The sequence below is a fragment of the Pelmatolapia mariae genome, linkage group LG20, assembly GCF_036321145.2.
Source record: "Pelmatolapia mariae isolate MD_Pm_ZW linkage group LG20, Pm_UMD_F_2, whole genome shotgun sequence".
Taxonomy (NCBI): Eukaryota; Metazoa; Chordata; class Actinopteri; order Cichliformes; family Cichlidae; genus Pelmatolapia; species Pelmatolapia mariae.
The window spans coordinates 22,024,102-22,037,249 of record NC_086244.1 but is presented as its reverse complement, the minus strand read 5'-3'; the positions used below and the strand labels follow the sequence as shown (position 1 = coordinate 22,037,249).

The window sequence follows — 13,148 nt, the reverse complement described above, 5'->3', positions numbered from 1 at the left end:
GCTCAGAGCACCCCCAGAGGAGGAAATCCTGCAGTTTTACTCACTGTAGAACAACACATGAAGACGATTATAAACGAGCCAAAGACGCCTCCAATCCCAACCATCCATGTCATCCGCAGGAAGAGGATTACCCCAAAAATATTCTGGATACACGGCAAGTACACTCCCATTAGAGTGCCCAGCTGAGGTGCCTGGAAAATACACAAAACAAAATAACAAATTAAAAACTTTATGATACAAAGTGCACTAACTCCTTTTTTCTGGCTAATAAGTCAGTTATTACTTTGTTGTTCATTCATTCTGTTATTACATTTATTGTAGGAAAAACAGCTTTTGAAAAAAGTAACACTCCATAATTCATCCCACACCTGTAATTATATCTACCTACAAATATTTGAACTTACACTACAATAGAGGGCAACAAGTCAGGTTTAAACAGGAAACAAATAATTATAATGTAAGTAAATTTAAGTATTGCATAAGTGAATTTAAGAAAAACAAACAATATTTCCCTGACTTATATTGTAAGTACAGTGTACTTTTTGGGCCATATTATCAGGTTGCTTCCCTTAGGAAGAGAAGACACTCCTTTCCTGTATACTTCTTTTGAAAGTAAGGTTTAAACGGTGATTGTGAAATAAATAAATATGAACGTAGACTTCGCTACATCATTGTAATGTCACATAGACCTGCAAAGTTTGATGGCATTTATTTTTCCTTGTAAGGAGAACAGTCCTTATCACATTTATGCAAGTACAATAAAAGGACAATCAAATAACAACGGCAACATAATGAATATTAGATAAAGATGTAAAAAGGCAAGGTTAATCGACTCCGTAATATGGTTCTAAAAAAGTGCAGCATTTTTAAAATGTAAGATGAGGAAATATTGTTTGTGTCTTTGCAAAATTGCTATGAAATTACACACTAACTAAAATGATTTATGCAGTCCCTAAATTTACTTACACCATAATTGTTTCTTTGTTTCTTGTAAAAACCTGACTTGTTACACCTTTTTCTAGTGTGCCTACCTTTAAACATTTGTAGATAAACATAAATTTACTACATTATAATTTAATACCACCTGGACCATTTCACCTCTGGTGTTAAAAAGTGTCCTTGATGCTTTCTTTTCCAATCTTCCATAAAATGATGATAAAGGTTTTGATGCAATTTAAAGCTTATTTCCTGTGTTAAAAATGCAACAAAACAATATCATTTGTTTATGAGGTGTTGAGTGACGCAACACTTGAAGCAGATTTGGAATATATTTAAGAAAGTAGAAAAATATTGACTCTATTGTGAACTTTTACTGATAATTTAAATTAATAAATCATAGTCACTTGTATTTAAACATTACTATTGCAGTACAAATGGTTAAACTATGAGAACTCCCAATATCATTTACCATGTGATTTCACCAGCCTGTATTTAATTCTCTAAACATTTTTTTTTTTAAATTTTTAAATTTGGACAACCTGAAAAAACAGGTGTGGTCATAATAAAAAATATCCTTTATTATGTCCTATATTATAGGATTAGGATTTTTTAATATAAAATTATTAGATACATTTGATTTGACATATATTAATTATTTTTAAATTACGTGTAGGGAGTTTGACATTATAGGTATAAATAGTAAAGAATTCACTGTTTTATGATATTTTCTAATCATATTATATGATAGTATTTTGACATTTTTACATCTGTTTTTGTTGCTGCAGAGTGAGGTTAAATGGGTCACATATATAACATACTGTACCTTGACAGGTTTTTTAGATGGACGTGACCCCTCCTCATTATTCTCAGCCTCTTCGTGCTCTTTGCTGCCCGTTGGCAGGTTGGAGTAGTTAGCCAGAGTGCTGAGCAGAGAGGAAACCATGGGACTGGTATCCATCTCTTCCTGCAGTGCAGTACAAATATATGCAAAGTTCAACTTAAAAACATATATAGTCACATTTCTGACCTTAATAACACCACTTAAGGACAGCAGCCTATATTACAGGGCAGTGAAGAGTGCGCCCACCTCAAACAGAGCCATGTTATTGCCATCATACTGCTGGCTCTTATCCATGTTAGTGGCTGCACTGCTGTTGATGAAAGGACTGCTCTCTTTAGGGTTCCCATCTCCTGAAACACAGAAAAGCCAACCGGCACAGTCAAAGTCGAATCTTAAGTCATGTTAATAGCACCATTGTGGGTTTTGACGTGGTGACGTTTTGAACTGAGGCCTCGGGTTAAAGCGTCGGATCCTCATTTATAAAAAAGCTTAGTTACTCTCAAGAGCATTCCCTGATGGTGTGCTTTGCTTAATTCATAAAAGATGCTACACGTAAAAATCCTTGATTAGTCAAACCGTGTCTTGTAACTTATACACCCGTGACCAATAAATGTCAGATTAGTTTAAGCTGACACCACCTGCTTTGAGTTTTCTCCTTATCAATGGCAGCACAAACGTGACCACCTGCATTGATGCGAATTAGCTAAGAGAGAAGGGCACAGGAAAGATAAAGAGAAAGGCTGACAACTTCGAGAGAGGTGGGAGGGATTTTTTTAAACAGGACCAAAGAGGCTTGAGACAGTGAAGAGAAAAAGAAAGCTAAAAGACTGAAAGGAAATGTGCAATCACAGCAAAATATCCAAATCTCAGCCAAATCTCCAAAGAATACAGATGCAATGCCAAGTTTCACAGCAGCAGATTAAATCCCAGTTTGGCAAGGACTTATTTATTCATTTATTTTCGGTTTCAATGTTTTAATGTGCAGCCAATGTTCTGCCAAACCACTAGGCAGAGTTGTACATGCAAGCCACATCGCCAAAAAAAGTTTTGGTCTTAAATGTTTTATTTGGATTTCCCACACTGCCACTGAGTTGTCACTTTCAGGGCTGTAAAACAAACACTGTGAGGCTCAGAAATATATGCAAGAATAAATCAAAAGATTCATTATTTAGGTTTTATATCTGGATTTATTTAGTTTAATCAACTGAATCACATTACTATAATTTTTGTTTTTACTTCGGTGCAGAATGTGAGCTTTATGTGGACCAACCTAAGCGTTGTAGAACATGCATTTTATATTTAATAATAATACTACTAATGTGATTCTTATTTAGAGTGGCTCTCAGGAAAACTGAGTTTTACCAATGAAGTAGATTTTAGCCAGGAATAGTAATGGATCAAAAGAGCAAAAGCAAACAAAGTACATCTCTGAAATCTCACTTTGTATTAAACCAGTTTTCCATGTCTTCCAGTAATATAAGAACAGACATGGTTATTTTTTTAATAATTTAAAATAGTTCCCTCAATCCTTTCTTTAATTCAGAACACATTGAATCTGGGAAGTACTTTAATTGAATCATCAAATTATAATAATGGTCATGCAAAGTTCCCTTCAGGCTTGGGTGCATATGTACCCCAAACAGCAATATAATTTATAAATAGCAGGAAAATGATTTACAACATGTATAGGTTTTTCTTAATGTTATAAAAATAATTTTAAAACTAAATTTTAAATTCCCAAGCTTGAAAATTTGCAAGCAAACTGTACCAACATACCACTTCCTGAAAAGAAATTACTAAATGCTTTAAATGCGAATAAAAGAAGAAGAGATAATAAAAAAGGAAGATAATGCGGTACACCTGCTCAACTGCTTGTTAATGCAAATATTTAATCAACACATCTGATGGCAGCAACTTGGTTCACTTAGGCATGCAGACGCAGCCAAGATGACCTACTGAAGTTCAAACTGGGCATCAGGTGAAGAGTGATTTTAGTGGGCTTGAGCTGTTTTGAGCTGATAGGAAGGCAACGAGTAACTTTAATAACACTAACAACATCTAAGCAAGAAACAGATCAAAATTCAGGCTACATTGTGTATTGTTTCACTAATTTGGAAAACAGAAGAACAGAAAAACATTATCTGGCCAAGTGAGTCTTGATATCTGCTCCAATACTTGAAATGACAGGACCAGGAAAGAATGCTGGTAGCACAGTTACAACAGCCTACCTGAGTATTGTTGCTGACCGTGCCCATTTTTTTATGACCACAGTCTTCTGATGACTCTTTTCAACAGGATATTACACCATGTCACAAAGCTCAAATCATCTCAAACATGAAAGTGAGTTCACTGGACTCAAACAGCCCCCACAGTCACCAAATCTTAATCTAGCAGAGCACCTTTTGGATGTGGTGAAGGAGGAGATTTGCATCATGGATGTGCAGCTGCAAAATCTGCTGCACATCATTGATGCTAGTTAGCTAAGAGATTTTAGTCTATGTTTTAATATGGATCAAAATCTTAGAGGCATGCTTCCAGCTTCCAGAATTAAATCAGTTCTTGAGGCAAAAGGAGTTCCAACCTAGTGTTTACAGCGTTTACATAATGAAGTGGATGGTACACACACACACATATGCGTGCGCGCGTGCGCACACACACACACACACACACACACACATACGCGCGCGCACACACACACACACACCTCTAATATCTCCTTTTGTCCACTGAGCTCTTTGTTGGAGTCCTTGGCCTGTTTGTTTTTCACTGAGTCACAGATTTTGATGATTCGTGTCTGATCCTTGGAGTGGCTATGCTGCCGGTCATGCAGCTTCAAGGCCAGTTAATATTGTGTCATTTTGTAACAGCGGAGATTGGCTGAGCCTGCTTTTGCCCCACGAGTCCCAGGAGAGACATTCTTCGGGTGATAGCAGAGGAACACTGACAAGTCACTTCATTACACAAGCCCGAGCACGCTAAAAAGTCATATCATTATGGGTCTTTTTTGTTATTTCTAACTCCAGCGGTTATGTTAGCATTCTGAAACAATATTAATAATGAGATGAAAAACACATCTTCCATTCAACATGTGCATGTTGTATTTTCCACAGAAGGTTAGAAGAACACATCAACTAAAATGCCTGCAGCATGAGTGCCCTGTTAATCCCACGAGACCTCTCTACAGATGGACAGGGTTAGAGTGTACAGTGATATCACAAGTCGGTACGATGCATGTTTGTGCAAGTAGAAATGTAATGCATGAATGCATTCCGGCTGATATTAGCATTAATTTTTTTATTCACAGCAGGTTAGATTTAGAAATGAATCACGATTTGGGGCAACTGTTTCCCATGACAGAAAATCCTTATTGGAACTTGCATTTAGTCATTTTTATAAAGTTGGACATAATAACAAAAAACCTCCCAATGCAGTGGAGACTTCATCTTATTGAGTATGATGAATGGGCAGGAAAACATTTGCATATTTGCCTTCAAAAACTCAAATAACAAATAACTGCTTTGTCTATGAATGGTGCTGAGTAAGTGATGTGCAGTATTTTTGTCTGTTGCTGTTTTTAACAGCCTTTTCATTGGAAAGAGCTTCCTGTGCCTGGAAGTAACCAGCGCTGAGCTCTGAGAATGAACCACAGAATTAAAATTGGAGGCTGTAAAAACCAAAACAAAGAGGCTATAAATTTTGGTAACGCTAAGAGGAACTTCAGTGTTGGCTGTTAGTTCCTTTGTGTCTGCCTATATTTGTGATTAATTTAACAATGAGTAATAGTCATCAAAAACACTATGAAAAAAACAAACTAAAAGCCCTAAGCACAGGACTTTTAACAGTTGTTATTTCATTACCGTATAATCATGGCTATAAGCCTCTGAAGGTACAGTCAGATGTTTTACAAAACCTCCCCTTGATAGTCACAAAGAAGGAAAGTGACCTTTGGAACGAACTTAAATTTACGGTTATATTTAGTTTTTTTGCACACGCTTTCTGCTACTCCAGAATCCCACACCTCCTGCATAACAAGTCATATTTTTCACATCATGCCTGTTGATGGCATTTTAAGGCCCGTTTCAGTCATGGAGAACCACTTGATGTGAAAGCATGCAACTGCACAGTTAAATAATCAATACAATCAAGTCGACTCTTCCAATTCCCCAAGCTGCAACAGTAATATACACCAATCGTTAAAGCAAAGTGGAGAGTCAAATGCCAGCCAAACTGCTCTCTCATGGCACATAATCCCTTGAACGGTGGGCCGCTGTCCTAAAGACGTGTTGCCTGTCACACTGGATTAGAAAACATTTTGGTTGTAAGTTGTTAAGTTTTTATAGGTCTTTTTCTGTGCCTAAACACAACATGTTCAAAACACGTGAACATTAAGTCCATTCTTCCTTCTGGACGTCTTTAATGTGGACTTATAACTCCAGTAAAAAAAAATCACAGTATCTGTGGTTAAACACGAAGAACTATCCCAGACTGTGCAGATGTCTAATTAAGATGACTTTGTTACCAGGTGTTGTGACGTTAAGCTTCATGCTGCAATTCTGTTTATTTCCACTTATGGTTGTGGTTTAGATTATGTTAAAGCCAACCACCTGAGTATTCTGTAATCCACCAGGATTTTTAAATCTGCATTTAAAGCTTGTTTCTGCTCTTGGCTTAGAATAAAATCAGCTTTAAAAAAAAAAAAAATCAATTTAACAATGTTTTACTTAAGGCCTTTGTGTGTGTTAGCATGTGTGGGTGATGTGTTTTGCATAATTTTTTTTTTATACTTTTCTATTTCCTGCTGCTTTGTGTGCCATTCTGCTCTTTGCCTCATCTGGTAAACCTTAAAGAACTAAAAGTGTGTCACGTTTGAGTCACGGTCTTTGGTCTTTGTTCTGTATCATGTCCTTAAATGAACAGCCCTTAAATATTTCCAACAAAGCTACATGTCAGAAACAGCAAGGACACAAGGGATGGATGCCCTGACCATGGGATAAACATCCTTTACTGCATTTTTGGGCCATTAAATTTGCTTGTTTTCTTTTCATTTTGATACTCTGCTTTTTGTCTTTGCTTTTCTTTTCCAAAACTATTTTCATATACACAGCTTAACTTCTTCCACCGTTGTAGTGCATGACAAATCCAAAAGTCAACTATAATACATTTGCAAGCTGCAGAAATAAAACTTTTGATATTCCTGTCCTCAGATTAGTCACATTTCCCTCCAAATCCTTACAGCAAGTAACTTTACAGTGTTGTCGACCAACTGTGTCATACATGGCTGCTAAAAAACTGATCTATAGCATGTTTTTCTGTCACAAAGTTTATTTTACTTTTGCACATGCTGCAGCTTTTTATTTTAAGTTCTGCAAGAACTGTTATTTTACGAGAGCTGTTGAAATGCTCCCAGAACCGACCATTTCAGTCAATTTCAGAGATCAAATCTGTATCACAAAGGTTAAGCAGAGGACAGGTTTCTGTAGCTTTTCAAACATCTCTACTGCTTTTCTTATGGAGCACTATTGGTTGTTTTGATGATCCCTTAATTTTCTTTCTGATACCACTCTGATGAAATTTTGAGCTACTTTGGTTAATTTAAATATTTGGAAACTAAGTCCAGGTGTGCTTGCCTTTTGTGCAATTTAGAAAATGTCAGCATGCTATCATGCTACACTAAGATGCTAAACTTCAGCTCTTTAGCAAGCTAGCTAGCTGTAATGATGATTTAGCACAGAGTACTCACTCAGAGCTGTTCAGATGGTTCAGATTTGTTGAGCAACAGAAAGTTGCTTAATACTTCAAGGTATGCTTCTTATGCCTGAGGGTGCACATACTAGGGGATTACTATCTGTCTGCTCAGTAATCCTGCAAAGGTAGGACACTGTTCTTTACCTCTTTTGAAAAATCCTCCTACCCAAAGGACAAAGCTCCACTTTCCATATGAGGACTCAGTTGTGTAAAACCCTCTGTAGACCCTCTGAAGCAGAATTCAGACGTAATGTCTACTAAATGTTTCAGACATACATTCACTGTCATTGGGTCAATGACATGTAGTGCTAATACTTCAGTAATTGCAAACACTCCCTAATGGGTGATAGATACAATCAGTTGCAACGTTTATTCTGACGATAGACCAGTACTCGGTGTCTCAGTGATGGTGTGGGCTCTGTAGAAAAGCAGCTAACCCTAGCTTTTAACAAATGGTGGTAACTGACACAAATTTCTGACTCGGTAGTAGAGTTGTTGCAATTAATTTTCTTTTGATGGATTAGCTGCTTCCTAATCCATTAACAGCCATGTTTAACACCTGAGATGTTCTGGGAATTGCCAAAATAGGAGGAGAGCTCAGGGCCTCTTATGTTATGACTGGCTTAGGAACTTCCAAATGGATAGAAAGATTAAGCCTCTACTGCATTGGAGGTTGACCTATAGTGTAACAGGCGTTCTTCACTGAGAGATGATCACATTATTTCATTTTCATCACAGTGCCCCTTTTATCAAATATCCCTTGGAATATATCATTCATTTTCAGATTTTACTCGTGGTTCACAAAGCCTTTAATGGTACTGCAACTGCTTGCACAAAGTGTGAGCCTCACTAATCCTAAATGTCAGTGCACATCAGTTTTATTGGTGGACAATTGAGTGGCTGTAGCTCAGGAGGAGAGCAGGTCCTCTGCTAAGCGGAAGGTTGATGGTTCCATCCTTGGTTGTTCCAGTCTGCATGCCAATTATCATTGAGCAAGGTACTAACACCAAGTATTGCTCTTCAGTTCATCCACTGGAATGTGAATGTTGGCTAGAAAGCCCATAAGCATAAAAAAAAGTACTTGGGTGAATGAGGCATATTGTATAGGGTGCTCAGGTAGAGCAGGAGCAGGCTGTTAGGTACCCGGAGGCGCGTGGACAGCGGTTAGGTCGAAACCGCCAGTCCGTTTACAATCATTCAGTCTGGTAGAAATTTGCTTCATTTTCTTTAATGTTTCATTACACGTTGTATTTCAGTGATACACGGCACAGGACAAATTTGCAGATTGCAGTTCATGTAGTCGTGATTCAGAAGAATCAGTTGTTTTCAGAAGCGACCTCAGTCAGTCAGTCTGACAACTGAGTAATCCTTTTGGTCTCACTCTGTCTGAAGATTTTTGTTTGAGTAAATGGTTACAAGTTAAAGCTTGACACTAGGGCAGGGCAATATGGCCAAAAATATTTATCACGATATATATTTGAAAATTTGCGATAACGATATAACTGACGATATAATTGACGCGAGACAAAATACTTTACAACTCCACAAGTTTATTAGTGCAAAAAAACCCAATCAATGTATTTTCAGTTAAACAAGCAGCTGTTTTTTATGTGCATTAAAGCTATATAAAAATTTAACAGTGCAAATGCAAATTCCTGGCTGACAGTTCAACCAAAAGGCATTTTCAGTTGAAACTGGCAGACGTATCCTGAGCATAACCATGTATAATATCCACAAAACTTAAAAAGAGGTTATACACACACAATACGGTAATATTATATTGAAGCACAGTACGTATTACGGTTGCTGTAATGCTCTGACAATCCATCAAGCGTTGCGGCTTGGTAGCTTAACGAAGTTGTACTAAAACTTTTTTGACATATTTTTGAGCGCCGTGTATCACATAAAATCAGTTCGGTAATAACGACGGCTAACTTGTATGCTCTACCAAAAATTGTTCCTTGGTGTGTATCTGACGGACGAAAGCCAAACCAGTTCCACACCACTTTAGTTTCGCCATTTTGTTCAAACCAATTCTGGTTCATCTGTTTCATTCAACGATCCACTTTCACCCTTCTAATTCTCCGTCGCCGCCATGCTTTGTCCGCCATGTGCGTATGAAAACCGTTACAGTGCGAGTGCAGTTCGCAGCTGAGTGTGAAGCAGCAGGAATGAGGATCAGCACCTCCAAATCTGAGGCCATGGTTCTCAGCCGGAAAAGGGTGGAGTGCCCACTCCGGGTCAGGGATGAGTTCCTGCCCCAAGTGGAGCAGTTCAAGTATCTTGGGGTCTTGTTCGCGAGTAATGGGAGAGGGGAGCCGGAGATCGACACACGGATTGGTACTGCGGCCGCTGTGATGCGGACGCTGCACCGGTCCGTCGTGGTGAAGAGGGAGCTGAGTGTAAAAGCGAAGCTCTCAATTTACTGGTCGATCTACGTCCCTTCCCTCACCTATGGCCACGAGCTGTGGGTAGTGACCGAAAGAATGAGATCGCGGATACAAGCGGCGGAAATGAGCTTCCTCCGAAGGGTAGGGTGAGAATAGAGATAGGGTGAGAAGTTCAGCCATCCGGGAGGGGCTCAGAGTAGAGCCGCTGCTCCTCCACATCGAAAGGAGCCAGCTGAGGTGGCATCTGACAAGGATGCCTCCTGGGTGAGGTGTTCCGGGCATGTCCCACCGGGAGGAGGCCCCGGGGTAGACCCAGGACACGCTGGAGAGATTATATCTCTCGGCTGGCCTGGGAACGCCTTGGTGTTCCCCTGGATAAGCTAGAGGTGGTGGCTGGGGAGAGGGAGGTCTGGGCTTCTCTGCTTAGGCTGCTGCCCCCGCGACCCGGCCCTGGATAAAGCGGAAGAAGATGGATGGATGGATCATTGCCTAACATTATACCGGTATTACCGTGAACGGTATGATATGGCCTAGCCATACTTGAAACTAACCCAAGAAATAACTTAAAGATACCAAAGTGAACTCATAAAGCGGTATTCCTGCCGGCCTGTGCCATTTAGAATTGCTTGCATATATTATTGCTTCATGACGGTGAGCATGCTTAAACAGTTAGGGATCATTATGAGACAACATTTTGGTTTATTTTTGTGCCTTGTATTGAGTAATCTGGAATCAAAGATCTTTGCCTGGCACACAAAGAGAAAAGACAATATATTGCTTGTTACTCACAAACTGCTGCAGATTATACTTAAAATAAGAACAAATCAAAAGCTTTTGAAGGCGATGACATCCTTTGCTTTTCTCTGTGGGAAAGTACATAAAGGTACCCCATAAAAAGCCAAGGACCTGAACTGTATGGTATTCTTTAAAATAAAACATAAATATGACAATTTTTTAAATGCTGCTTTTCCAATCTAAACCTGAAAGGAAGGATGGCACAGACTGTGGCCATGTGTGGAGTCTCATGCAGAGATGACAGTCAAGACAAGTCTTTATGGAAGTTTGGGAACATTCACAATAACCTTGATATTAAACAGTGATTCAGGAGTCGTGCAGTCTGAGATCTCAGACGTTGACTATTCTAAAACTTTAAACTATGCAAAAGAAATGGGTGCAGCTGGCAAATGTCTATAGTTTATGAATGCAAATTAACAAGTAGAATGAGCTTGTGCTTTGCCACACTGAGGGAAAGTATCCTTTCAGAGCACAGAGGGTCACAGAGAGTCGTTATTACGTTAACTGGCAAAGATTTCCTCTGTTCTTATTACAGGGTTGAAGAATCCCGATAATGACATTCTAGTTGACTAGAAGGTTGTGAAAGAGGTATGAGGTGTTGTCAAGGATGTCAAGTGATTTGTTCAACATCTTTTGCTCAGTAACTAACTGTAGGGGGTTCAGGTTAGTCCCTAGCAGTGAGCCAGCCTTCAAAATCAGCTTGTTAAGCTTCCATAGCTACAAAGAAACTTGCACCAGCAGTCTAACAACAGGTGTGAACATTTTACTGTATTCATTAAATGATCTAAGCTTCATCGGGAAGTAAAGGATGCTCTGTCTTTTCCTATAGAGAGGCTCAGTGTTACACTTGTGGTGAACAGCCAGGTATCTGGTGCTCTGCACCTCTACTGGCCCACTGGTTCCCTGTACTTTATCTTCTTCTTACCACTGATACACCAAAAAACTGTAGCATCACCTGGTCAAAGGAGTTTGCAAAGAATAACGTCTGGACTTCTTTAAGTTGCTTGAAGACGTTTCACCTCTCATCCGAGAAGCTTCTTCAGTTCTAAGGTCAAATGGCCGAGAGTCCCAGATTTAAACCCAGTGGGAGTATCCCCCCAAAGAGGGACAAAGGACCCCTGATGATCCTCTAATCACATGAGCCAAGGTGTGAAAGCGGGTGTGGGTCCCAATCAGCCAGGGTTTCGGGTGAGCTCATTGTGAAACCTGGTCCCACATTATCATGCGATTTCCTGAGGTCAGATGGCCCAGGATGTGAGTGGGCATTAAGGCGTCTGGGGAGGGAACTCAAAACTGGATTATAGATGGCAGACAGTTGGTGTCGTAAACCACCGCCTCTGTTCAAAGATGGTCGCTCACAGTGGACATAGATGGCCTCTTTCACTCCTCTTTCAAACCATCTGTCCTCTCTGTCCAAAATGTGAACATTGGCATCCTCGAAAGAGTGACATTTATCCTTAAGATGCAGATGGACTGCTGAGTCTTGTCCTGTGGAGGTGGCTCTTCTATGTTGTGCCATGCGCTTGTGAAGTGGCTGTTTGGTCTCTCCAATGTAGAGGTCTGGGCATTCCTCGCTGCACTGTACAGCATACACCACGTTGTTAAGTCTGTGTTTTGGAGTTTTGTCTTTCGGGTGAACCAGTTTTTGTCTGAGTGTGTTGCTGGGTCTGAAGTACACTGGGATGTCGTGCTTGGAGAAAACTCTCCTGAGTTTTTCTGATACACCGGCTACATAGGGGATGACAACGTTGTTGCGTCTGTCTTTCTTATCCTCCCTCGCTGGTGTCTGATCTTCTTTTCTGTGCCTCTTTGCTGACTTTATAAACGCCCAATTAGGATAACCGCATGTTTTGAGTGCTTCCTTTATGTGTGTGTGTTCCTTCTTTTTTCCCTCAGGCTTAGAGGGAACATGTTCTGCCCGGTGGTGTAGGGTCCTGATTACTCCAAGTTTGTGTTCCAGAGGGTGATGGGAGTCAAAGAGGAGGTACTGGTCCGTGTGTGTGGGCTTCCGGTAAACTTCGATGTTGTGGTTGCCATTCTCTTCAATGTGCACAGCGCAGTCCAGGAAAGGCAAACAGTTATCCTTTGTGTCTTCCCTGGTGAACTTGATGTTTTTATCCACGGTGTTAATGTGCGCAGTGAAGGATTCCACTTCTTGTGTCTTGATTTTGACCCAGGGTCGTCTACATATCTGTACCAGTGGCTGGGTACTCTTCCTTTGAAAGAGCCAAGTGCCTTCCTTTCCACTTCCTCCATGTAAAGGTTGGCTACAATAGGTGACACGGGGGAGCCCATGGCACAGCCATGTTTTTGTCTGTAGAAGCATACGTTGTATTTGAAGTATGTTGTGGTAAGGCAGAGGTCTAACAGTGTGCAAATCTGATCGGGTGTGAAGTTGGTCCTGTCTTCCAAGGAGCTGTCTTCTTGTAGTCGTTTTC

General features: G+C 39.9%; 1 protein-coding gene across 1 annotated transcript in view; it reads right to left on the bottom strand.

The window, feature by feature from the left end:
• Positions 1 to 13,148, bottom strand: part of slc12a5b (solute carrier family 12 member 5b) — a 43,607-nt gene that overhangs the window by 16,751 nt on the left and 13,708 nt on the right. The window contains exons 2-4 of the mRNA XM_063465445.1: positions 2,027 to 2,130; positions 1,763 to 1,903; positions 45 to 191 (exon numbers count right to left, since the gene is read on the bottom strand). Of these exons, the coding sequence (XP_063321515.1) occupies positions 45 to 191; positions 1,763 to 1,903; positions 2,027 to 2,130 (392 nt within the window). The remainder of the gene's footprint in view (positions 1 to 44; positions 192 to 1,762; positions 1,904 to 2,026; positions 2,131 to 13,148) is intronic.